Here is a 27,437-nt window from a genome sequence, read left to right as displayed (position 1 = left end):
TATTTAGGGTAAAGAAATTAGATGAGATCACCAAGGAGTAAATGTATACAGAAAAGGTAAAAAGGAGAGATTTGGGGCATCTATAACAGGGCTGGAACCAGGTAACATTACTATACAGTATTCTGTCTTTTCTTTCTGAAGACTTATTCCCATACCAGTGAGTTTCTCTGAAAGAGCCGAGCCTGGTTTAAGTGTTCCCCTGGTGGGACCTCAGAGGTAATCTGGTACAACATCCAAACTTTAGAGATGAGAAACCCAAAACTCCAGGAAGCTAAAAAAAAAGAAAAAAGAATTCTGTTTCCCTTTCCCAACTGTTGAAATGTGCTGTCTAAAAATCAAAGAAAAACAAAATCTTTGGCATCTCGTGATGGCAGAAAGAGACCTTGGGAATTCCCTGGCAGTCCAGTGTTAGGACTCGGCGCTCTCACTGCCAGGGTTCCATCCCTGGTGGGGCAACTAAGATGTCGCAAGCCACCTTGATTTGACTGGGTACTGTCACATGACTGCTCTGCGGGCACCTCAACTCCTTTACTGTAAAAAGGATAATACCTCTCAAGCACGTTTCTCCTCTTCCTTCCACTTTAGTTCAAGTTGATCACAGCCCAAGGGTGCCTGGCTGAGCATCTGAGGGCAGACTTAAGACAGGCCACTCTCCACTAACCTAGCCTGGGGTTGGGCTCATCTGGCGACCGCCTTTTTTGTTTCTAATTCGCCCAAAGGTTGTATTCCTGAAAAGTGGTGTTCTGAGTGTGAGAGATCAAGTCCATGAAGTGCCTGGCACAGACTAAGCTCTAAATAGAGAGATAATTCTTATGAGCTCTGCACTGCACGTTTATTATAAACTCATGAAGCTTGTAAGAAACACAAAACGGCAATCTAGAATTTATTGGTAATTCTTATAGAAAGGACACATCTTTTCTCAACACTCGCAATATTGCCCTGGATCTTACTGTAAAATTCTTGGAACTGCCAGGATACTAAGATAACTATTTATAGCTCTGGTAGAAATTACTGCAATTGTTATTTAAGGATTCTGCGCTGCACTGGGAAAAAATACAGGGAAATGTCACTGGAGCCATCAAGTTACAAAATATCTTGAGTAGGAAAACTGTGCTTTCCTTTTTTTTTTTTTTTAAACTGCGTTGAAGTATGGAGTACGGCTTCTTCCTTACCAGGGAAGAAAACTCATGGTTTTATTGTCAAACCATTTTCTTCTTCCAAAATTTCTAAACTAGCATCTAGCTCGTCTTTGTCAGCCAGGCACCACCACGGCCTTGGGTTAAAATGTTCCAATTCCGATCCCCCAACCGCGGCCACCGCGGTTCAAGAGGACGGGGTAAGGACCCGAGGAGGTGAGATGCGCGTTCGGCCCACGTATCCCGCAGAATCACGATTTCAAGCAGCGCTCTCTGCAGGGGATTACGGGTAGGGAGGGTGGGGGTGGCTCATTTCTCTGACGTTGTCTACACCCTGAAAAGCTTGTCGCTCGGGGTGGCTGGGCTGCACCACCTGGCTGCACCCTACAACTACCCCGGGAGCTTTAAAAAAATACCGATGTCCACTGACACCGGGACGAACTAATCTGCCTGTCTGGGGTACGGGGCCCGGCACGGGTATTTAGTTAGTACAACCAACCCCTGAAGTAGTACTAACGAGGGCCAGGTGAGCCGGCCTCGGGGGCGCGCCGCGTCCACCACGTGGGTGGGGAGGACGCAGCGGCCGCTCTGGCCCGCCTCCTCCGCTCCTCTGACGCACCACGCTTGGCGCAGGCGCACAGGAGCCGCGGCCCGCCCAGGTGGGCCCTTGTGCTGCAACCTGATCTCCGCCGGCTCACTGTCTCCCAGCGGGAGCTCGTTGCAGGCGGTGAGGGCCCGCCTCCCAGCCGGGCAGGAGGCGTGGGCATGGAGCTGGCCGCCGTCGCGAAGCCCCGGGCCCGCGCCGCTGCCTAGGGCGACCCGAGGGACGCTGCGTAGGGCGCGGCTCCGGGGACCCGTGCGGCCTATCACGGCCCGGCGCTGCGCGGATGGCCCTGCTCCTGCGTCCCGTGCTCGCCGTGCTTCTTCTCCTCCTGACCGCCGCTTTCAGGTGCCAGGAGCAGGCCCAGACCACCGACTGGAGAGCCTCCCTGAAGACCATCCGGAACGGCGTTCACAAGATAGACACGTACCTGAACGCCGCCTTGGACCTCCTGGGAGGCGAGGACGGGCTCTGCCAGTATAAGTGCAATGACGGTGAGGGGAACCCCAGGCCCTGCGAGGCCCGTGCTTTCAGGGCTTTTGGGGGGGACCGAGGTTGTGGAGGTGTGAGATGCCGGCCAGACCTTGACGGTGTCCTCTGGCCCTGGAAAAACTTCTTTAGATTTTTGCCATTCTTGTGATTGAGAAACCTGCTGACGAGTTCACGCCACTATTGTTAGAATGTGAGAGATCTCCTGAGAGCGTACTCTCCGTTCTGTCTTCGTTGCGTCTGATTTACTTTTGTTGTTATTGTTGAAATTGCACGAAAGTTGCCTAAGAACTTAGTGACATAGCGTCATGGGGATGGAGTGAAACAGACTGATTTTAGCGCCTTTAAATTAGTCAGCTGAACACGCAAAACATAACCAGGAATTTTAAAGTCATGCTTTTTTTTAACTTTCTCAAGAATTGATTTAAATTTTTTTTTTCTGCAAAGCTACAGACAATAGATTGCGACCTTTGTACAGACTTTTGGTGTACTTTACTGTTGAGAAAGAGTTCTGATTAACTCTTCTAGGAAATGATTCTAGCAGTACTTGACAGGAACTTTCTTTCCTTAGATACCACTGACTCTGCCTCCTCATTGTTGGTTGCTATTAATATTATTCTTTTGATTTACTTTTTCATATTTTTAAACTTTAATTCTGTTTGAATCTGAGAACTTGTTTGGTGGCATTGTTGGTGATAATAACTTAGTATTTCAGGCAGAGATCTTTCTTTTGAAGCACTTGACTTTTTTGAATGCTTAGATGTTGTAATAGTTCAGACAAAGTACTTGGGCTTCTTTTTTGAATTTCAAAATGCTAAGAAAGTAATTGGGAGATCATGTTTCCCATAAAAGTGGACAAGGTTTTGGGCCTAGTTAATTTAATGCTTGGCAGCTCAAAATAATAGGGAACTAAAGGACTTTAGAGGTAAAACTGGACTATACGTAGGTGAATTGAAAAGGGACATCTGTTATGTGAAAATGTGATGCAACATGTGGTCATAATTTCTAGTTTTCTGTTAATGGAGGTAAAGAATGAACTATATCTTGTATGCTATGAACTGCTAAATTTCATCCCTTCTTAAATGTATGCCTAAACGTTACCACCAGTGTTCAATCAGGAAGGATGTTTTTGTCTCTGTAGAGCTTGTTAGGAGGAATAAGTGGGTAATCTGAAGATTAAATGGTTGCCTTTCCTGAGGCAGATGTCATAGTTTTACTTAGTCATCCCCATTCATTAAACAAATAATTGAGTGCCTGCTATGTGTCAGGCATTGTACCAATTGGAGATTTGGCAGTGAACAAAACTGACAGAATTTCTGTCCATGGAGCTTACATTCTGGTGGGGAGAGACAGTAAACTAAAGAATAAGTAAAACAAGCCAAATCTGCAGTGTGTATAGATCTGAAGTGTGCCAGTGCTTCCAGAACAGTACAGCAGGGGAACCGTCAGTGGCGGTGTTGGGAGGCGTTAGTTTACTCATTTAAATAGGTTGGGGGAAGGCCTCACTGATGAGATAATATTTGAGAAGAAATCTGAAATGGGGAAGGTGGCACTGTGATGATCTAGGGAAAGAACAATCCAGGCAGAGGGAACAGCAAGTGTAAAGGACCAGAGCTGAAGTGCCAGTCAAGGATGACTCTGAAGGTTTTGGCCTGAGCCAGAGGAAGGATGTAGTTGCCATTTACCGAGATAGGAAAGACTTGGAAGGATCGGTCTTCATAAATTTATTGAGTCAAGCGTTCTAGAGTTTATTTATTTAGTTTAGTTTATTACATTTAAAATATCTCTGAAGTTAAATGGATACTATTCTTATTAAAAATATTATTTTAATCTTTCCTTTTTCTTAATCCTCTTCTCTTCCACAAGCCTCACAAAATTTACCATTTGGAGTTTAGAGCAAGGTCTCCAGCATAAAAAACACAAATGAACTCGAGAATTGAGGAAACGGTATGCTTCAGTGAAAATCTTTTAGTACTTAGTAAGTACTGTCTGCTCATAGGACTGTGGTTCCAAGTCACTGTGTTGATAATTCCAACATAATGAAGATTGATCTTTAATTGCTGTTACTTGAGAAGTCTCCCTGGAACACTATCTCAACCTTTCCTGTATTTTGGAATGTTAGTGACCAAATCAGAACCAAACAGAAACAGACAAATCTCAAAATTAAAGGAGCATGGTGATTAAGGGGTGTTTAATAGTCACAGTAAAGAAGTCAAGGGAGCCTTAAAAAAAAAAGACTTAACGGAGGGAGAGGTGTTGGATTAAAGGGCACAGATTTGTTGCATTCATTTATCTTTGCTCTAGTGAAGGACCAGCATTATGGAGACTCGCTCCTTCTGGCCATCCTCCCTAGGGTGGGAACAAGGCTTTATGGAGAGTGAAATAAAGTTACTTAGGGGAGCAAATTTAATGATCACTGTTTTTTTCTTTTAACTTTTTTCTCCCTGACAGCAGAAAAGATTGAGGAAGGAAAATTTCCAATTTCCTTTAAAAATAGAAAACAAAATTGGCTTGTAAAATGTTTTTAGAATTATGAGTAAGTCATCAATTTATTCAGTAATTGATATCTTAACAGGATCCCTTTGGCTGTTGTGCTCAGAATAAAAAGGGTCGAGAGAGGTGGGGGAGCAAGAATGGAGGCGGAGTGGCAGGTGCAAAAATTCAGACCAAACGTGGTAGTTTTGTTCAGGGTGGTAGCAATAAAGGTGGTGAGAAGTGGTTGGATTTGGGGTATATTTTGAAGGAAGAGCCTAAAGCATTTGCTCATGGCTTAGAAGGAGGGTGTGAGTAAACTAAAAAAGGATTCCAAAGTTTTCAGCCTGAATAATTGTAAGGATGGAGTTGCCATTAACTGAAAGGGGGGGGAGGGGTGATCATGGAAAAACTAGTTTTCGGTTCATTAGGAAAAATAACAGCATATTTGTATGCTTTTGAGAATGATTCAGCAGAGAGTAAAAACACTAATGAGGGAGAGAGGAAGGAGAATTATTGGAGTCATGTCCTTAGGTGAGAGGAGTGAGTTCTAGTACATAAATAGATTGGCCAAGAGCAGAGAGGATATGGGCACAGATGCCAGTTAGGTGGGTGGTGTTCAAGTTATCCTCTCATTGCCTTGGTTTTCTCAGTGAAGTAGGAATTGAGGCCATCAGCTGAGTGAGAAGGTGGGAATAGAAGTGTTGGAGATTGAGGAAAATAAGAAAGTGAATGTACTAGAAAAATAAAGTAGCATAAGGGCCTTTGGAGATTAATAATCAGGAATTTAAAGTTTCAAGTGTTTGGGAAAGCAGGTTGGAATTCTGTACAGCTTCATACAAAACACAGTGGTAAGACCTTTCTGTGACCCAACAGGCTTCCCCTCATGCTTCTCATCCGTTTCAATGTCTTTCAGGTGAAGGAAATTGGTCTGTTGAAGGTATTTACACCAAATTAAGAAAAATATGTAGAAAAGAACTATAATTGTCTCAGTCCAGGAGAATCTTTAGACTTCAACTGCCCATACAGATGATAAAATATAAAGCATCAAGATAAGAGCAGTCGCTTAGTCAAAAAGTGAAATCAATGAATAGTATTTCCATGTAGTTGTACGTAGTGGATTTGGTTTTTGTTTTGTTCTGTTTTGTTTGGCAGCGCCCTGTGGCATGTAGGATCTTAGCTCCTGACCAGGGATCAAACCTGCGCCCCCTGCAGTGGAAGGGCAGAGTCTTAACCACTGGACCGCCAGGGAAGTACCTGGTTTGTTTTTAAAACTCTTATTCCTATCTCATTTTTTTTCTTAGCTTTCTGTACAGAAAAGCTAAGATACTGTCATTTGTCATTTCTGCTTATAAATCATGGATTTTTGGTTTGACTCTGATGTTGTTTCTTCTACTGTTGAGTTTTTGCTTGCTTTGTGTATTAGTCTGCCCAGGTTGCTATAATAAAATACCACAGACTGGGTGATGTAAACAACAGGAGTTTATTTCTTACAGTTCTGAAGGCTAGAAAGTCCAAGATCAAGGTTTAGCCAACACAAAATTTTCTGTGGTGAGAGTTCTCTTCCCTGGCTTGCAGACAGCTGCCTTCTTGCATGGTAGGGGCAAGGGGTGAAGGGAAAGTAAGTTCTCTGGTGCGTCTTCTTATAAGGGTACTAATCCCGTCATGAGGGCCCTACCCTTATGACCTCATCTAACCCTAATTACCCTCCAAAGGCCCTATCACCAAATACATTGAGAGTTAGGGCTTCAGCATATGATTTTGGCGGGGACACAGTTCAGTTCATAGCACTTAGTAAAAACTGGCACCAGTAGAAATGCTAAATATTTTTTTTTCACTTTTTAAAATCATCTTTATTTTGGCTGCAAAGATACAATTTACTTAGTTACTTAATATTTTATTTGTTCCCGTTTGAAGTCTCATAGCTTGCCATGTAAAACATTGCCTTCACTATCAAACTGCTATATAAGAACGTTATAAAATACAAACTATAAACTAAGATAATCTTCTTTACAGTATTCAGATTAGTGCATTAAAACAACATTGATTAAAAAAGGCAAGTGAGTTAAGTGGCGAACATCAATTCCCTTTCTAATGACGGATGGTACAAAATGGTATGAAGGGAAACAGAATTTTAATTGTTCGGTGCTCAGAAACGGTAACTGTGGGAAAGTTACTTCCCAAAAGTAATCTTTATTATTCTATAGGACATAAGAGAAGGTAATTAATTTTCCATCATAACAGCTGTGGAAATACACAGCCGAATTCAAGTTGGGATCTTTAGAATTCTAACACAATAGGTATTGGTCTGTCATACTCTTCCTCCAAATCACATTAAACATTTATAGTGACCACACAATCCCCTGCAAACAAACGTCAGACTTAAACAGAACCTATATAAAAACAATCTATCCTTAGCATTTTACTAGCCAATCTACAGCAAATGCTTACTATATACACATCAGGAGTAAGAGGTACACTAGGAAGTTATTCACTGATTTCATTCAGAATAAACAAGGGTCTTAAGAGAAAAATAACAGTAAAAGTTAAATAGACAATTTGTGTTGCTGTGAACTAGATAAAAACAAAACTCCAAACACAAACATATATGTTAATTTTTAAAGTTATTGACAATACTTCCTCTGCTGGCCCAAATCAAAATTAAATTTTTTTTTTTTTGGTACGCGGGCCCCCCACTGCCGTGGCCTCTCCCATCACGGAGCACAGGTTCCGGACGCGCAGGCCCAGCGGCTATGGCCCACGGGCCCAGCCGCTCCGCGGCACGTGGCATCCTCCCGGACCGGGGCATGAACCCCCGTCCCCTGCATCGACAGGCAGACTCCCAACCACTGCTCCACCAGGGAAGCCCCAAAATTAAATTTAAGATTTGTAATTGAAGTAACACAAACGTGGGTGCATGTTACACCGTGACAGAGAGGTGCACACAGAACACACACACACCTTTGTATTTACTAATTCCAAAAACTAAGTCAACAGGATAAATAAATTATAAATGAAAGGCATATACAATGTGGGCAAAAGCCTAACAGTTACTAGGTCGAAAAGCATGAAGCTATTCCAGCAGTGATATTTAAAAAAACTTTCAGTATTAGAAAATATCAGATTTAATCCAAAGAAAACTTCCCCCCAAATAAAAATAACAAAGTATGGGAACCATCCTTTAAGCAACAGCTTTAAAGTAATAACAATAAAAAAAACCTACCATGATTAAAGGAATCTTCCTACATAATTTACATAATGTAGTGCAATAGTGTGCTCCTTTATAATCTTAGCCTTTCACTCCCCATGTGATGAGACCGATAATTACAACTCCGATAACAAGGAAAAAAGTGATGATGCACAGGGTTTTCCTGGATTTGCGCTGATAGTCTGCCGCCCTTGACAGCTGCTGGTTTGCTTGCTGGACGTGCACCTCAGCATTTTCCACATTGGCTTCTATGCTATCTATTACATCTCCTTGCTCATGAATCATCATTCCCAAATCTTTAAATATTTCATTAATATCCATAATATCAGCTTCAAGTTACCTAATAGAAGACTCTCTCTCCTGAATAAGGCGGAGGTCATCCTCTGTAATTTCTTCATCCTGCACCTGCACCTGAGGCTGAGTTTGGCTTTCCCAGGACACAAGATTCCTTTCTTTTGAGCTCTCCTCAGGAAAACCACCAGACACTCTGGAACTGGCTCTTACTCGAGCGACAAACTCTTTCTCTCTCTCAGCAGCCTGTCTCTGCGCCTTCTGGAAGTTTGTCAGTGATGTGGTGAATTCTGCCACTAAGCGATCCTTCTGTATTTTCCTTTGACGCTGGTCACTGGGGATGGTGGGCAGAGATCCAAACTCTTTAATGTACTTATCTGTTTCTTTGGCAAGTTGGTTCGTATATTGCTGCTTCTGTTGCAGCTGCTGCCTCAATTCAGGTGAATCTTGAGGTGTCCCAAGTTGATTCAGAGTCCTCTGTATTTCCGCAGAACATTGTGTGATCTTCTGGATGTTGGAAGAGATAAGCCGGGCCAGCTGGGCGGGGTCACCACCAATTCCTGGAGTGTAAGACATAGTTGATTTGCTTGTTCGCTAATTTCATCAGCTGTTGGTGGGCTGTGCAGTTTTCTAAGCAGTCACCATTTCTAAGACAGTGAACTCCAGGGCCTTCTTTCAGATCCAGGATGTCCCAGGCTTATCGCTGCCTTGGACTATTGCTTGGTGCCATTTCCTCTCCCTGAAGGGTTCTTCCCATGATCTCCATGTGACTTGCTCCTCTTCCCCAGCAAAGTCTCATCACGTGCCCGACCTCCTCCGCTTCCTTCTCCTTCTTTGGCCCCGGCCACCCAAGGGCCCCAGAGCCGCCAGCTACGAGCCTCAGCTGATGGGTGGAGGCTCTAAATATTTTTAATGATCAGTGGCTTATAACACCTTTTATAACAACACTTAAAATAATATGAATACAGTTGTAATCATGGTATCCATATCAACTGAACCATTTTTTCTTTTTTTTGAACTCATTTATTTTTTTAATTTTTATTTTACATTGGAGTATAGTTGATTTACAATGTTGTGTTAGTTTTAGGTGTACAGCAAAGTGGTTTAGTTATGCATATACATACATCTATTCTTAGATTCTTTCCCCATATAAATTATTGCAGAGTATTGAGTGGAGTTCCCTGTGTTATACAGTAGGTCCGTGTTGTTTATCTGTTTTATATATAGTAGTGTGTATGTGTTAATCCCAACCTCCTAATTTATCCCTCCCCTACCTTTCCCCTTTGGTAACCATAAGTTTGTTTTCTGAGTCTGTGAATATGTTTCTGTTTTGTAAATAAATTCATTTGTATCATTTTGTCTGACTTTGGTCACTTAGTATGATAATCTCTAGGTCCATCCATATTGCTGCAAATGGCATTATTTCATTCTTTTTTATGGCTGAGTAATATTCCATTGTACATATGTACCACATCTTCTTTATCCACTCATCTGTTGATGGACGTTTAGGTTGCTTCCATGTCTTGGCTATTGTAAATAGTGCTGCAATGAACACTGGGGTGCATGTATCTTTTCAAAGTATGATTTTCTCCGATATGTGCCCAGAAGTGGGATTGCTGGATCATATGGTAGATCTATTTTTAGTTTTTTTTAAGGAACCTCCATACTGTTCTCCATAGTGGCTGTACTGATTTACATTCCTACCAACAGTGTAGGAGGGTTCCCTTTTCTCCACATCCTCTCCAGCGTTTATTGTTTGTAGACTTTTTGGTGACGACCATTCTGACCACTGTGAGCTGATACCTCATTGTAGTTTTGATTTGCATTTCTCTAATAATTAGTGATGTTGAGCATCTTTTCATGTGCTTTTTGGAGAAATGTCTATTTAGATATTCTGGCCATTTTTTGATTGGGTTGTTTGTTATTTTTTGATTGAGCTGCATGAGCTGTTTGTATATTTTGGAGATTAATCCCTTGTTGGTCACATCATTTTCAAATATTTTCTCCGTTCTGGGGCTTGTCTTTTCATTTTGTGTATGGTTTCCTTTGCTGTGCAAAAACTTTTGAGTTTAATTAGGTCCCATTTGTTTATTTTTGTTTTTATTTTCATTATTTTGGGAGGTGGATCCAAAAAGATATTGCTGCAATTTATGTCAAAGAGTGTTCTGCCTATGTTTTCCTCTAAGAGTTTTATAGTATCCAGTCTTACGTATAGGTCTTTAATCCATTTTGAGTTTATTTTTGTGTATGGTGTTAGAGAATGTTCTAATTTCATTCTTTTACAGGCAGCTGTCCAGTTTTCCCAACACCATTTATTGAAGAAACTGTCTTTTCTGCACTGTAGACCCTTGCCTCCTTTGTCATAGATTAATTGACCATAGGGGCATAGGTTTATTTCTGGGCTTTCTGTCCTGTTACGTTGATCTATAATTTGTGTCAGTACCATAGTGTTTTGAATTACTGTAGCTTTAGAGTATAGTCTGAACTCAGGAAGCCTGATTCCTCCAGCTCCATTTTTCTATCTCAGTATTGCTTTGGCTATTGAGAGTCTTTTGTGTTTCCATACAAATTTTAGAATTATTTGTTCTAGTTCCATGAAAAATGCCATTGGTAATTTGATAGGGATTGCATTGAATCTGTAGATTACGTTGGGTAGTATAGTCATTTTGACAGTATTGATTCTTCCAATCAAGAACAGGGTATGTTTTTCCATCTGTTTGTGTAATCTTCAGTTTCTTTCATCAGCATCTTATAGTTTTCAGAGAATAGATCTTTTGCTTCCTTAGGTAGGTTTATTCCTAGGTAGTCTTTTTGTTGCAGTGTTAAATTGGATTGTTTCCTTCATTTCTTTTCCTGATCTTTTGTTAGTGTATAGAAATGCAACAGATTTCTGTGAATTAATTTTGTATCTTACAATTTTACCAAATTCATTGATGAGCTCTAGTAGTTTTCTGGTGTCATCTTTAGGATTTTCTGTGATGTATAGTATTATGTCATCTGCAAACAGTGACAGTTTAACTTCTTCTTTTCCAATTTGGATTCCTTTTATTTCTTTTTCTTCTCTGATTACCATGGCTAGGACTTCCAAAACTATGTTGAATGAAAGTAGTGAGAGTGGACATCCTTTTCTTGTTCCTGATTATAGAGGAAATACTTTCAGCTTTTCACCATTGAGTATGATGTCAGCTGTGGGTTTGTCATATATGGCCTTTATTATGTTGAGGTATGTTCCCTCTATATCCACTTTCTGGAGAGCTTTTATCACAAATGGGTGTTAGATTTTGTCAAAAGCTTTTTCTGCATCTGTTGAGATGATCACATGGTGTTTATTCTTCAGTTTGTTAATGTGGTGTATCACACTGATTGATTTGCAGAATTAAAAAAAAATCCTTGCATCCCTGGGATAAATCCCACTTGATTATGGTGTATGAGCCTTCGAATGTATTGTTGGATTTGGTTTGCTAGTATTTTGTTGAGGATTTTTATGTCTATGTTCATCAGTCATATTGGCCTGCAATTTTCTTTCTTTGTGGTATCTTTGTCTGGTTTTGGTATCAAGGTGATGGTGGCCTCATAGAATGAGTTTAGAAGTGTTCCTTCCTCGGCAATTTTGGAAATAGTTGCAGGAGGATAGGTGTTAACTCTTCTCTAAATGTTTGATAGAATTCATGTGTGAAGCCATCTGGTCCTGGACTTTTGTTTGTTGGGAGATTTTTAATCACAGTTTCAATTTCAGTGCTTGTGATTGGTCTGTTCATATTTTCTATTTCTTCCTGGTTCAGTTTTGGGAGATTGTACCTTTCTAAGAATTTGTCCATTTTATTGGCATATAGTTGCTTGTAGTAGTCTCTTATGATTCTTTGTATTCCTGTGGTGTCAGTAGTAACTTCTCCTTTTTCATTTCTCATTTTATTGATTTGAGCCCTCTCCCTTTTTTTCTTGATGAATCTGGCTAAAGGTTTATCAATTTTGTTTATCTTCTCAAAGAACCAGCCTTTAGTTTCATTGATCTTTTCTATTGTTTTCTTCATCTCTATTTCATTTATTTCTGCTCTGATCTTTATGATTTCTTTCCTTCTGCTAACTTTGGGTTGTTTGTTCTTCTTTCTCTGGTTGCTTTAGGTGGTTTATTTGTGATTTTTCTTGTTTTCTGAGGTTAGATTGTATTGCTGTAAACGTCCCTCTTAGAACTGCTTTTGCTGTGTCCCATAGGTTTTGGATCATATTTTTGTTTTCATTTGTCTGTAGGGATTTTTTTTTTTTTTAGTGGTCATAGTCTCCTTTAGTATAAACCAATAGGTATAACTTCATATAATTATATGAATATAATTTCATAATGTCTGTAAGTAGTTTTTGATTTTCTCTTTGATTTTTTTAGTGATCCATTGGTTGTTTAGTAACAGATTGCTTACCCTCCACGTTTGTGTTTTTACAGTTTTTTTCTTGTAGTTGATTTCTAATCTCATAGTTTGTCAGAGAAGATGCTTGATATGATTTCAGTTTTCTTAAATTTACCAAGGCTTGCTTTAGGGCCCAGCATGTGATCTATCCTGGAGAATGTTTCTTGTGCACTTGAAAGGAATGTGTATTCTGCTTTTGGATGGAATGCTCTATAAATATCAATTAAGTCCATCTGGTCTAATGTATCATTGAAGGCCTGTGTTTCCTAATTGACTTTCTGTCTGGATGATCTGTCCATTGATGTAAGTGGGGTGTCAAAGTCCCCCACTATTACTGTGTTACTGTTGATTTCTTCTTTTATGGCTGTTAGCATTTCCCTTATATATTGGGGTGCTCCTATGTTGCATGCATATGTATTTATAATTGTTATATCTTCTTCTTGGATTGCTCCCTTGATCATTATGTAGTGTCTTTTGTCTCTTGTAACAGTCTTTAAAGTCTGTTTTGTCTGATACGAGTATTGCTACTCCCACTTTCTTTTGATTTCCATTTGCATGGAATACCTTTTAACATCCCCTCACTTTCAGTGTGTGTGTGTCCCTAGATCTGAAGTGGGCCTCTAGTAGACAGCATATACATGGGTCTTGTTTTTGTATTCATTCAGCCAGTCTGTGTCTTTTGATTGGAGCATTCCCTCTACATTTAAGGTAGTTATCAATATCTATGTTCTTACTACCATTTTGTTAATTGTTTTGGATTTGTTTTTGTAGGTCTTTTTTCTTCCCTTCCTTTCTTGTTCTCCTGTCTTGTGACTTGATGACTATCTTTAATGTTGTGTTTGGATTCCTATTTTGTCTATGTGTGTCTATCTATTGTAGATTTTTGGTTTGTGGTTACTATGAGGTTTTGCTATAGCAGTCTATACATATACAAGATTGTTTTAAGTTGTTTCTTAATTTCAAATGCATTTCCTGTATCCTGCATTTGTATTCTCCTCACGATTGCTGGGGTTTTTTGTTTGTTTTTTTCTTTTAATTTATTTTTGGCTGTGTTGGGTCTTTGTTGCTGTGCACGGGCTTTATCTAGTTGCAGCGAGTGGTGGCCACTCTTCATTGCAGTGTGTGGGCTTCTCATTGTGGTGGCTTCTCTTGTTGTGGAGCACAGGCTCTAGGCGCATGGGCTTCAGTAGTTGTGGCACGTGGGCTCAGTAGTTGTGGCTCGGGGGCTCTAGAGCACAGGCTCAGTAGCTGTGGTGCACGGGCTTAGTTGCTCTGCGCCATGTGGCATCTTCCCGGACCAGGGCTTGAACCCATGTTCCCTGCATTGGCAGGTGGATTCTTAACCACTGTGCCACCAGGGGAGCCCCACGATTGCTGGTTTTGATATTATATTTGTGTGTGGATGATTTCCTGTCTTTACTGTGTGTTTGCCTTTAATGGTGAGCTTTCCTGCTCATAATTTTCTTGTTTCTAGTTGTGGATTTTTCTTTTCCACCTAGAGAAATTCCTTTAGCATTTGCTGTAAAACTGGTTTGGTGGTGCTGAATTCTCTTAACTTTTGCTTGTCTGTAAAGCTTTTGATTTCTCTGTTGAATATGAATGAGATCCTTGCTAGGTAGAGTAATCTTGGTTGTACGTTTTTCCCTTTCATCACTTTAAATATATTGTGCCACTCCCTTCTGGCCTGCAGAGTTTCTGCTGAAAAATCATCTGATAACCTTATGGGGATTCCTTTGTATGTTATTTGTTGCTTTTCCTTTGTTGCTCTTAATATTTTCTCTTTGTCTTTAATTTTTGTCAATTTGATTAACATGTGTCTTGGCATGTTTCTTCTTGGATTTGTCCTGTATGAGACTCTCTGCGCTTCCTGGACTTGATTGACTATTTCCTTTCCCATGTTAGGGAACTTTTCAACTATAATCTCTTCAAATATTTTCTCAGACCCTTTCTTTTTCTCTTCTTCTTCTGGGACCCCTATAATTCGAATGTTGGTGCATTTAATGTTGTCCCAGAGGTCTCTGAGACTGTCGTCATTTCTTTTCATTCTTTTTTCTTTATTCTGTTCCATGGCAGTGATTTCCACCATTCTGTCTTCCCTCACTTACCCGTTTTTCTGCTTCATTTGTTCTGCTGTTGTTTCCTTCTAATGTATTTTTTTAATGGGACTTGAAATAAATCCAAATTCTTTTTTTTTAAATTTATTTATTTTTGGCTGTGTTGGGTCTTGTTGCTGCGCGCAGGCTTTCTCTAGTTGCAGCGAGCGGGGGCTGCTCTTCGTTGTGGTGCGCGGGCTTCTCATTGCGGTGGCTTCTCTTATTGCGGACCACCGGCTTTAGTCTCGCAGGCTCAGTAGTTGTGACTTGCAGGCTCTAGAGTGCAGGCTCAGCAGTTGTGGCGCATGGGCTCAGTTGCTCTGCGGCATGTGGGATCTTCCTGGACCAGGGCTTGAACCCGTGTCCCCAGCGTTGGCAGGCAGATTCTTAAGCACTGCACCACCAGGGAAGCCCCCTAATGTATTTCTTATTGCATTTATTGTATTGTTGAACTCTGTTTGTACTTTAATTCTTCTAGTTCTTTGTTAAACATTTCTTGTATATCCTTGAGCTGTGCCTCCATTCTTTTTCTGAGATCTTGGATCATCTTTACTATCATTACTCTGAATTGTTTTTCAGGTAGATTGCTTATCTCCACTTCACTTAGTTGTTTTTCAGGGGTTTTATCTTTTCCTTTGTTTGGAACATACTCCTCTGCCGTCTCATTTTGTCTAACTCTCTGTGTTTGCCGTCCCACAGGCTGCAGGATTGTAGTTCCTCTTGCTTCTGTGGGTGAGGGTGGTCAAAGAGGCTTGTGCAGGCTTGCTGGTGGGAGGGACTGGTGCCACTGGTGGGTGGAGCTGGGTGTTGTCCCTCTGGTGGGCAGGGCCATGTCAAGCAGTGTGTTTAGAGGCGGCTGTGGGCTCAAGAAGACTTTAAGTAGCCTGTCTGCTGATTGGTGGGGCTGTGTTCCTTCCTTGTTGGTTGTTTGGCCTGAGGCTTCCCAGCATGGGGAAGGGTGGGGCCAGGTCTTGGCATCAAAATGGTGGTCTCCACGACAGCTCATGCCAACAAGTACTTCCCAATAACTCTGCTGCCAGTGTCTTTGTCCCCACAGTGAGCCATAAGTGCCCCCTGTCTCCCCAGGAGACCCTCCAAGATCAGCAGGTAGGTCTGGTCCTATGAAGTCACTGCTTTTTCCCCTGGGTCCCAATGCACCCAAGGCCTTGTTTGTGTCCTCCAAGAGAGGCCTTTCTGTTTTCCCCCGTCCTGTTGATTTCCTGCAGTCAAGCCCCCCTGACCTTCAAAGCACAATGCTCTGATGCCACACCCCCAGACTGGGGAGCCTGACCTGGGGCTCAGAACTCTCACTCATGTGGGAGAACCTCCGTGATATAATTATTTTCCAGTTTGTCGGTCATCCATCTGGCAGGTATGGGGTTTGATTGTATGGCAAATGCACCCTCCTACCACCTTCTTGTGGTTTCTTTGTCTTTGGGAGTAGAATATCGTTTTTGGTAGGTTCCAGTCCTTTTCAATGGTTGTTCAGCAGTTAGTTGTGATTTGGGTGTTTTCATGAGAGGGCGTGAGCTCCAATCCTTCTGCTCTGCCACCTTGTCCTCACTCCTCTCAACCTACTCCATATCAACTTAATCTTAAATAAACCACCTTCTGTGTAAGTTGTTCAGAAATAATTATTTCAACATAAAGATGAATTTAGAATTTAAAGCACTTAAAAAAATTTCAGGAAACTAGTTCAATTTTCTGGGATTTTTTTTGGGGGGGGTTTTGTTTTTGTTTTGTTTTTATGTTTTGCTGTGGATAAAGAATATTTTAATTTCAGCAAGGAATGTTTCTCATTTTTTTATCCAGTGATTTCCTGTGCACCCACTTTGTGCCAGGCATCTTCTAGGTGAGCAAGACAAAATTGCTGTCTCCATAGAAACTAATTATGTTAATTTGGTTAATAAACGTTAGAAAGAAAAATAAAACCAACCATGGGTGTATGGAATGAATATAAAAGTGAAGGGGCACTGTTCCAAATAGAGTGAGTAAGAAAGGCCTCTCTGAGGAACTGGTATTAGTAGGTTCCTTCAAAAGAAACAAAAAAGAAATACGTGCTCCACTTACACTGGGGAGCCAGTTTTACCAGCACTTATTTCATGGTGTTATTGTCTAGTATTTCACGTACAGTAGATCTAGGTTCTTTATTACTCCATTTTAGCAGCTTTTCTCTTAGGACAGTTTTAAGCACTAGCCCTGTTTGAGATGACTACTACTTCCATCCTTGCCTCCATTTTCATTTTTGCCAGCTGATTTTCTCTGTACTCTTTTCCTCTTTATCCTCTTATAACAAGCATATTTTGTTTTGTTTTCTCTGACTTCATTTGCTTCTAACCATTCTCCCATTCAAAGGTAATTATCTTTTACAAAATGAGGTAATGTCTGTATATATTAATACATATGCACACAGGTATGTATCGCTATCATTGTACACATCAGAATGTTCAAAAATGTTTTTATAGACTCAAAATCGAAGGAAAGTGCATGGGTTTATATAAAAAACAAAGGGAAGGGAAAATAGAAGTGCTACTGTTGTATAACATTGAGAGAAATAACTTTCTGGTTAAAAAAAAAAAGCAGACACTTGAGAAGAAGAGATTAGACATCCACATGCCTTTAAAACTCTAGGCCTGTATCAGTTGTCTGAGAGTGGTAATCTTTGATCCTCATGGAAAAGAGATAAGTGCCAGAAATCTGGACACTGGCAGGGGGAATGTATGGGGTATCCACAAAGTTGGAAACAGGATAAACAGTTTGTTGGTTAGATTTTCAAGTAATATGCCTGATACGTGTTGCTTCAATCTCCAGACACCTTTTAAGGTGATATGCTTCTAAATTTAAAGCAAAAAGTGCAGTTGTTAACCTGAGACAAATATGTATAGTAAATACACTATTTTTTCTGTTTCCAGACTTTTTGAACACTCTTTGGCATATTTATTGTACTTTTTTCAGACTATAAATGTGACCCACTGCTTAGTATCTCTTGCTACACGAGTTTCTAAACATTTTAGACGGTTGATTGTTAAAACCCTTGACAAGAGAGAACTTCAAGGAGCTAGAATGGCTTCCCCAAGGATATAATGCTGATCCAGCCTTCCTCCCTTTCAGTGAAGAGGGTTCTAGCATGGTAGGGTAGATCAGATGCCTAGTCTCTCATGATACTCCCATGCAAAGTGTAGGCTGGATAGAACTTGATTTAGGTGAAATCACAACTGGCTAAGTGGTCTACCCAAAGGGTTGGGTTAATGACGTCATGGCTTCTTGTAGAGAGGGTTCATCTCTAGCAGGGTGTTGCAGATCTCTGTCCTGGTTAAATCAGTGTCTCAAGTTTGTGAATACCTGGGTATAACAAGTAACTGGGTGAATACCTCTAGACTTAAAATCTGCTTAACAGTCCTGAATGATGAACTAAAACTAACAAGATAAGAGTTTTATAGTTTCGTGTTTTAGGCTCAAAAATTGAATGGCAGAAGTGCTGAGCCTCTAGCAGTAGATGTTAAAAAGTTCATTTTAGAAAAAAACTTTTTTCTACTGTTATTGTGCTGTATTTTATTTTATTTTTTTAAATTTATTTTATTTTTTGGCTGCATTGGGTCTTCATTGCTGCGCACGGGCTTTCTCTAGTTACGGCAAGCGGGGGCTACTCTTCGCTGCGGTGCGCGGGCTTCTCATTGCAGTGGCTTCTTGTTGCGGAGCGCGGGCTCTAGGTGCATGGGCTTCAGTTGTTGTGCCATGCGGGCTCAGTAGTTGTGGCTCACAGGCCCTAGAGCACAAGCTCAGTAGTTGTGGCTCACAGGCTCTAGAGTGCAGGCTCAGTAGTTGTGGCACACGGGCTTCATTGCTCTGCAGCATGTGGGATCTTCCCGGACCAGGCCTCAAACCCGTGTCCCCTGCATTGGCAGGTGGATTCTTAGCCACTGTGCCACCAGGGAAGTCCTGTGCTGTATTTTAGCATGGAGACATAGCTGAAACATATGCTGTCTTAGGTTATATTAGTACACGTAGTTTATCCAGCTCCAAATAGGCCCATCATTCCTAATGGTGTTCAGTTTGGGGTGCCACATTCTGGATGTGACAGACTAGAAGTGATCAGTCCTTGGAGGCTGATGAATGCTCACCAAACTCAAAAGAGACTGAAGGGTAAACAGCAGTGCCAGTTTATTTATAATGAGTATTATAACTGCCATGAATATTAGGCTTCCAAGTCTTCCGCTCATTCATTCATTCATTTATCAACAAATATTTATTGAGAACCTAACTATATGCCAGACATTGTTCTATGCGTTGAGGGTACAAAATAGACAAAAATTCCTGCCCTCAAAGGGTTTATATTTTAATATGGGGTGACAGATAATAAGCAGAATAGGTTAGTGATATGTTAGAAGGTCATATGTGCTACAAATGGTATGGTCAGAAAAGGCCTTGAACATGAAGAAGTATGTACATGTCAGGAGGACGAGTATCCACACAGAAAAATAGCAGCTTCAGTGGCACTAAGGCAAGAGCAGACCTGGAGTGTCTGTGGCCCAGCAAAGAGGTCAGATGTGATGGAATGGAGTGAGGAAGGAAGGAAGAGGAGAGAGAACAGTAAGGAGATGAGGTCAGAGATGCCATTATATAGGGCTTATAGACACTGAAAGGACTTTTGGCTCTTTTTTTTTTTTTTTTTTTTTTTGTCTGTGCAGCATGGCATATAGGATCTTAGTTCCCCAATCAGGGTTTGAACCCGCGCACCCCTCAGTGGAAGTGCAGAGTCTTAACCACTGGACCACCAGGGAAGTCCCAGCTTTTATTCTGAATAAAATGAGAAGCCATTGGAGGGGTTTGGGCAGAGCAAAGACTTAATCTAACATATATTTTAATAGGATCACTCAGGTTCAATGTTGAGATTGGACCATAGCTGGAGGTGGTGTCGGGTGGGGAAACCAAAGAGACTAGTTAGGTTATGGCAGTAATCCATGGTGACTTGGAGCAGGATGGTAGCAGTGGAGGTGGTGGGAAGTGGTTAGATTCTGAATAATTTGAAGGTAGAGTCAACAGGATATGCTGTTGAATTGGATGTGGGATATAAGAAAATGAGAGAGTTAAAGATGGCTGAGGTTTTTTTCCCCTGAGCGCCTGGAAGGATGGATATCTATTACCTGAGAAGAGGGAATTGTGGATGGAGCAGGTTTGGGGGTGAATGGCAGGAGGTACACCTTAAATTTGAGGTGCCCATTAGATATCTAAGTATTGATAGTTAGAATATCCTCTCTCTGTAGGCCCTTTAAAGTGGAATGCCAAATCATAAAGAGTTTTCTTAAGAGTGAAGGACTAAAAGCAGGAGTTGAAGGATCACAGTGACTCATCTGTGATAGCCTGAGGCATGTCCCTTCATCTTCCAAGGGTCCAGGAGCAGCCCTCCTCTTGGACAGTGCTAGAGAAACTTCTGTCATTAGCCTCCTCTTTTCTAGATCCATCATGACGATTCCCTTTTGTACATATTGTTCTTCAGACTGGGTGGAACTTTATATCTCCATGAAGTTATGCTCTCTTGAGGCTCTACTTGGTCACCTCAGTTGAGCATGTGAGTCTTAGCAGCTCACTTAAACCATTTTTAGTTCATTACTTTGAGTGGATTACTTATTTTGATGGCTGATTACCGGAAGGGTTGCTTTTTTTCTTCCTCACTTTACTTTTGGAGGGCAAACTTATCTTAAAGTCTCCTAGTAATACATGTTAATTGAATGAAAGTTGGTGGAACACTTTGTGTCTTTCTTAAGTATCCAGATGTGGGGTGGTATTTGGAATAACTGGGGATATTTTATTTGTGGAAGGTAAATGGTAGCCCCAGGTGTTTGAAAGGATTATCATGTAAAATAGGGAATTGGGTGGCTTTGTGTTCCCCAGAGGGCAGAGGATTGCTTACAGGTAGAATTTACACGAAAAAGAGAAGAAAGAACTCAACTGTTAATGCCAGTCCATAATGGGGTAGGCTGTTTCTTGACACTATAGGATTGTGGGAAACATTCAAAGATTTCGGTATATTGAAGTGATTTCTGTATTACATGAGGAGAGATATTTCTGAAGTATCCTCCAACATTTAAGATTGCTTTGTTAATGTCATCTTTCTCCTTGTTTCTGAACTATTGGTGCTATTAAGGAGCGTATAACTGGAGTAATAGTTTACCAAGCTATCTTTGTTTCTTGCCTTTTTCCTTAGATGACAGAGGAGTATATTTGTGAAATGGTTGGTTGGAGTCTGGGCTAGAATGGGCCTGTAATGTCTTATAATGATATTAAAGTAATTAAATGATCAGGTGACCTTGTCTTCCTTAGGTTTAGGCTCTAGTTAATGGTTATTGAGGTTTGTGTACAATGGAGCGTTGGCTGAGGATGGGAAGATACAGTTCTTGCCTGTAGGTTTTAACCTAAAAATATAAGCATTGGAATGTACAGGAAAATAGGGTGGATTTGTGTTGCATATATATGGACCCAGTCTGGCACGTAACCTCTGAAATTGACAGAAGTCCAGAATAAGGATTTACATGTTTGCATGGTGTAGGCTTGCAAATATAATTACATTTTATGAACCACCATAATATTTTATGAACTGCCACCTATGCGTACATGTACACATTTGTACATATTTTGCTTCAGGAGAAGTAAAAATAATTCGGTAGACAAATTAGCATTTTAATGCTCATCCGAATAAACACATATTCACTTATGTTAGCATCCAAATAGTAAATATTTCCAGGGCTAGTCTAGCACATTGTAGACCTTTTTGTGTATGTATTCTCTAACATATTTGAAAATTAATTATGATACCATTTATATTTTATAGGATCTAAGCCTTTTCCACGTTATGGATATAAACCCTCCCCGCCGAATGGATGTGGCTCCCCACTGTTTGGTGTTCATGTAAATATTATTTTTTATTTGATAAGTTTTTATGATTGGTAGGCTATGTAATACTCTTGACAAACCATCAGTATGTTTTCAGGCTCAGAAATAATTTTGCTTTTTGTAATAGTGATCAGGTTTGTTATATTCTTTTATAGCTAAAACACATTTAATAAGTCCTAATGAAACTAAATGGAGTGAAAGTCATGTTTTATTTTTTAATCTTGTAGATGTTAATACCATTTAAATGATATTTCCTCATGTCACAAATATGATTGAAAAGTTTAGAGTATAGAAGTAACAATACTTAGGATGAAAAAGTACAGGAAAGCATAATATTTTCTATATTAAAACTAGGCTAAGTGGGATAGCTGTGTGTTTGTTGTAAGGGAGGCTGAATCTGAGCCAGTATTACGGGAGAAAAATGTTTTATGAAACTGATTCCTAGACACAAGGGTTTTGCATATAAAGTTATTTAAAATAGTTAAAGATAATTACAGATTCGAAGGAATAATGTCTTTAGGGAATGGATGAACACTTAAAGATTAAACCATAAAAACCAAAAACAAAGTTTGAGTTGTAGGAGCTTAGAAGTTGTTGGTGACATTTCATATAAAGTACATTTTATTGAAGGAGGAGGTGCAAAATACTTTGGAATATCCAAAAATCATACCTGCATAGCCCCTGCAGAAGTCTTCTAAAGCTTTATCTTTAGCTTTAGAAGCTTTAGCTTTATCTTCTTTAGCTTTATCTTTCTATTCTTAAAATTATGTTTTGTGTTTTCGACAATTGGAAGTTGCGTTTGCTACCGGCAAATGACTGCGAATTCTCTAACATTGCAAAATAGGGAGCTTTGAGGCATGGCTGAGAGGGAGAGGACGGACGGAGTAACGTGGATGGGTGCAAGTGAGGGTAATGGAGAGATATCTAACCTGGAAAGCATTTGGAGGCAGAAACGAATTTTGGAAATTATCTATATAGCAGTGTTGTCTTTGATTTGTAAGTTTCTTTGATGCGCTACTTCAGAGAAGGTTTGAATTTCATCAGCAATCATCCATCCAAATGTCTCTTTCAGCTTAACATTGGCATCCCTTCCTTGACAAAGTGCTGCAACCAACACGACAGGTGCTATGAGACCTGCGGCAAAAGCAAAAACGACTGTGATGAGGAGTTTCAGTATTGCCTCTCCAAGATTTGCCGAGATGTGCAGAAAACACTAGGGCTAGCTCAGCACGTGCAGGGTAAGGCCGATTCGGCGGGATGGGGATGAGTGCAGTCTGGAAAGTTTTATTAGTTGCTTTTGTGTTACTACAAGATATACCGATAGAAATCTTTCACTGTGTGTTACCTTATCTATGGTGAAACAGCCCCTTCAATTTTCTGAGATGAGAAGTCAATGATTTTGTCATCTAAAATGGTTTACAATCACAGAAGCAAGAAGTGTTAGGAAACCTTGGGAGGAGGGTGTGTGAGCTAGAGAAGAATTCATCCAAAATCTTGTACCCTGTAGTATAGTTCTAATTACCCAGAGCCTGAAGTTTGAAATTCTGGATCCAGTGAAGTTCGGAGTATAGCACATTGCATTTGGAGTAGGAAGTTCTGGAAGATTTAAGTCTTAACTCTGTCTCTTCATTTGTATCTGTGTCAGGAAGGTCCTCAAAACCATCCCCCACCACTCCCCCGCCCAGGTTCAGTGATTTGCCAAGAGAACTCGCAGGGCTCAGCATGTAGTCATACTCACGGTGATGATTATTGCAGTGAAGGGATACAAAGCACAGTCAGCAAAGGTAATAGGCCTTTCAGTGTCCTCATTTATAAAATGAGAATGGTAATACCCATCTTGTAGAGTTATCGTAAGGGTAAAATGAAATATTTGTAGAAAAAAGTACACATTACTGTACAAATACTAGTAGCTAACAAGATGTCTTTACTGTCAAGCCAAAGAACGTACCATACACTGAAATCAGAAGAGGAGGGGCAGTAAGAAGGGTGAAGAAAGGAAACTACCATTTTTAAGCACTTTCCATAAGATACTGTGCTAGATACTTGAGACATGTTTTCATTGATGTTCACAGAAACCCAAAGTACTAGTTGGCATTATGCCCCTTTTTAAAGGAAGGAAACTGAGGTTCAGGAAGAAGTAACTTGTCCCAAGTTGCATACTTTGGACTTTAAAACTTGTGTTCTGTCTATTCCAGTATTTCCCAAATAGTCTCATATTATAGGTGTTATTCTGAAATTCTGGTAATAACTAGGAAGTAATAACAAGGAGGAAATCTCTGCTCCAGGTGAAGCTTGAACTCAAAACCTCTGAATCCCTTTGAACGCTTTTGGCTCAGGTAAACTAGTTGTCCAGGTGAAGCACAGATAGATGTGTTTCCTGTTTTCTGACCTAAGGATATGCTAATGTTGTTAAATGATGAAACCAATTTCCTGGCAGTCTCCTATTTAGTAATCATAACCTTTACACTTCTGTGGTTGGTTGTATTCCTTAATGGCACAGCCTTTTGGAAAACTTTGAAAATGCCAAGATTTTATAATGAAAAGTTTCTTTCTTAACATGAATATTGGAAACTAGAAGTATTTGGGTAACCAAAAGCCACTCTGTGCCGTGTCTCTGTAAGTATAGTATATTAAGATAATCTTACCTGAGTGTTCCAGGTTTCTTAGAATAAGAAAAGTTAAATCTGTTATCTTTTTTATTTTTTTTTTAATTTTTATTTTTTTTTATAGTGTTTACTTTTACTTGTTGACAGTTTGCTTTATTTATTTATTTATTTTTGGCTGTGGTGGGTCTTCGTTTCCGTGCGAGGGCTTTCTCTCATTGTGGCAAGCGGGGGCCGCTCTTCATCGCGGTGCGCGGGCCTCTCACTGTCACGGCCTCTCTTGTTGCGGAGCACAGGCTCCGGACGCACAGGCTCAGTAATTGTGGCTCACGGGCCCAGTTGCTCCGTGGCATGTGGGATCTTCCCAGACCAGGGCTCGAACCCGTGTCCCCTGCATCGGCAGGCAGATTCTCAACCACTGCGCCACCAGGGAAGCCCTGTTATCTTTTTTATAGTCTTTCAAAAAAAATTAAGAAACCCCACCAGAGGAAAAACACCTTGGATTCCTGTGTCTCCCCTCCCAAGCCAAATTTGGATATTGGTCAAAGAAAGAGACTGGGGTCCATTTAATACTTTAAGCATCTTAAATTATGTGTGATCATTAAAAGCTGTTGACTATAATTAAATGTTTTGAGGTTTCTCTATTTTTAACCTTCATTTTTTCCTGCACCTAGAAGTCCTTCCTTAAAGTGCAAACTTAAGCAAACTTAAGAGTGCTATTAGGCATCTCTATTAGTGATATTTTTTCATATAAAAGGAAAATTAACAGTGATGAACTGATCAGTGCTATTGAGGGAGACTCACTGTCTAGTACAGAAAGTTGGTTTGAATAGTTGCATGCAAAGAAAAGGTAGATACAGGTAGAGAGGCTGAAACAGAAAGTCTTTGTACATATGTGCTACTAGTTTGCGAGGGTTGGGAAGACTTTCACCTAAAATAGGTGTAAGTGCCCACTAAGGCTGTGCCTGACATTGTGCTGAAACATGTAATATATGTGAAGAGAGAGTGATGCTTTGCAGTTGCCTAACAGTAATGGCACTTTCTTACTTTGCAGCATGTGAAACCACCGTGGAGCTCTTGTTTGACAGTGTTATACATTTAGGCTGTAAGCCGTACCTGGACAGCCAACGAGCCGCATGTTGGTGTCGCTACGAAGAAAAAACTGATCTTTAAAGAAGATGCTGACAGGTGGTGACAGCAGATGAGGACAGAAGAACATAACCTTTGACAAAGAGCTAATGTTTTCACAGCATAAAACTGCCTTATTTTTGTGAAAGGATTATTTTAAGACCTTCTTTTGACATTAAAACTTCAAACTAAAGAAACAAATGCAGGTTATCTTCCTGGATGTTGCTGCCTTAGTGTGCCATATTGTCTTGACAATCACAGAAAGAGGTGCATGTTAAGGGAGAATTTCTTAAAGAGTCTAACTCAATTTTCACAACTATATTTATCAAAAAATAAGGTCAAATGTAAAATTCATTATAAGGTATGTTCAACAGTATCTTATTTGGAAATATGGGGAAATCTTCACTTAAAAGTATGTTTGTTTACTGTAAAATTTAAAATATACATTTATGCCGAGAAAGATCTGACTTTATTTTTGCTCTTTTAATTAACACATACAGTTTTTCCATTGCCCATTGAGCATATGAATAAGCCACACTTCTATGAATGACAGGACTAGTTACAAGGACATGTCTGTTTCTCTTGTAAAATTGGAACCATCTCCTGGGACCTCTTAGGAAACAAAACTAGGATATCTAGGTATTAATATGTGCCTAGAAGGTGACTTGAACAAAATTCAGAAGCATAGCCATCCCATTTTATGAACCACTCATGACAAATTTCATTTCATTTTGCTATAAACTTTGCCTAAATTGGAGAAAAGATGGATTTAATGAGACAAATGAAAAGTTGTTTAATATACACATCAGAGCATTATATGCATTATATGCTTTGGTGTTTACTCCCTAGGACTTAATCTTGGTAGATTCTGGGATATTTTTAAAAGACTGTAAACCTTTTACTAATATTGGCCTTCATAAAAATTGTTCTTGATATTGTTGGGTTTTTTAAGTCTTTAACTGTGGAGTCAAAAGGGATGGAAAAGCAGGATCCAAAGAACTATCTTTTATAGAAAATTATTAACAGATGTTTAAGAGCAAATCCCAGAACTTCAACTGCCTCTGAAAATGTCTGTGAGGATTGAAAGCTTTTCAACCCCTTGGAAAGCTCAGCTGTGTTCCTCTACCGTTCTTTGCTTCCCACTGGCTGTCGACTTGCCCTAGCCCAAGATCCCAAGCCATGTATATTTTTTGGGTAACCTCTGGCCAAAGTTATTAAGATGAACTGCTTGGAAAGTCAGAGAAAGACAGCACCAGCAGAAGTGGTTCTTTCTAAATCAATACAGGCAGAATTGGGATGAATGAAAAATATGTTCTGGAAAAAGGGCCACATTCCTAACTTTGAATATATGTTATTGCTGAGAACCTGATGGCTTTCCAAACTGAGATGGTGGCAGCTATTCTGCTAATAGATGTGTCCTCTATTAGACAAGGCAAGTGTATCCCTCAGGGCTAAGTAAGCAAACTGGGCTCCAGTTGCATTGCTTAACCAGGTAACTTTAAACTTGTAATAAATTCATGGATTTTCTTGGCAGCATTGGCTTTCTCAAGATGACAAAGTCAGAATGTCTTTGTAAAATATTTAATTCATGGTCATAAATTATGTACAAAAATCAGAAGCAGTTTTTATGTTCAAATTTTAAAAACTTATCTAGGAATAATTTTAGGTTTACAGAAGAGTTGCAGGGATAGTATAGAGGCTTCTTGTTATACTCCTTACCCCTAATGTTAACATTTTACATAAACACGAAACATTTGTTAAGAAACCAACACTGGTAATTACTATTAACGAAACTCTAGACTTTATTAGGATTACACTAGTTTTTCCACTAATGTCATTTTTCTTTTCCAGGATCCACTTTAGGATACACCATGTCTAATTAGCCTCTAGTCTGTGACGGTTCCTTGTCTTTCCTTGTTTTTCATAACCTTGACAGTTTTGAGGAGTACTGGTCAGGTGTCTTGTAGAATGTCCTTCAATTTGGGTTAGTCGTAACGTTTTCCTCATGTTTGGACTAGGGTTATGGATTTTTAGGAAGAAAACGAAGAGGTGAGTGGTTCTTCTCATCAAATCATATCGGTAGTTGACTGCTGTCAACTTGATGTTGTGTAAACTCTAGACATTT

At 40.0% G+C, this 27,437-nt stretch overlaps 2 protein-coding genes across 2 annotated transcripts; one reads left to right on the top strand and one right to left on the bottom strand.

The window, feature by feature from the left end:
* The first annotated feature begins 1,777 nt into the window (after positions 1 to 1,777).
* Positions 1,778 to 25,772, top strand: PLA2G12A (phospholipase A2 group XIIA). The gene is made up of 4 exons (XM_081251979.1): positions 1,778 to 2,231; positions 21,520 to 21,596; positions 22,654 to 22,819; positions 25,239 to 25,772. Exons 1-4 carry the CDS (start codon positions 2,024 to 2,026, stop codon positions 25,355 to 25,357), a joined length of 570 nt encoding a protein of 189 aa, XP_081108105.1. The 5' UTR covers positions 1,778 to 2,023; the 3' UTR covers positions 25,358 to 25,772.
* On the bottom strand, positions 5,367 to 11,109 carry LOC308624612 (syntaxin-7-like). Its single transcript, XM_081248024.1, is given in 2 exon segments — positions 5,367 to 8,242; positions 8,246 to 11,109. Coding segments are annotated over 2 exon segments (783 nt in total). The 5' UTR covers positions 8,774 to 11,109; the 3' UTR covers positions 5,367 to 7,987.
* Positions 25,773 to 27,437: the final 1,665 nt, after the last annotated feature.

This window comes from Mesoplodon bidens (assembly GCF_964165515.1).
Source record: "Mesoplodon bidens genome assembly, chromosome: 1".
NCBI lineage: Eukaryota > Metazoa > Chordata > Mammalia > Artiodactyla > Ziphiidae > Mesoplodon > Mesoplodon bidens.
The sequence above is the reverse complement of the archived record's forward strand: the minus strand, read 5'-3'. Positions and strand labels throughout refer to the sequence as shown.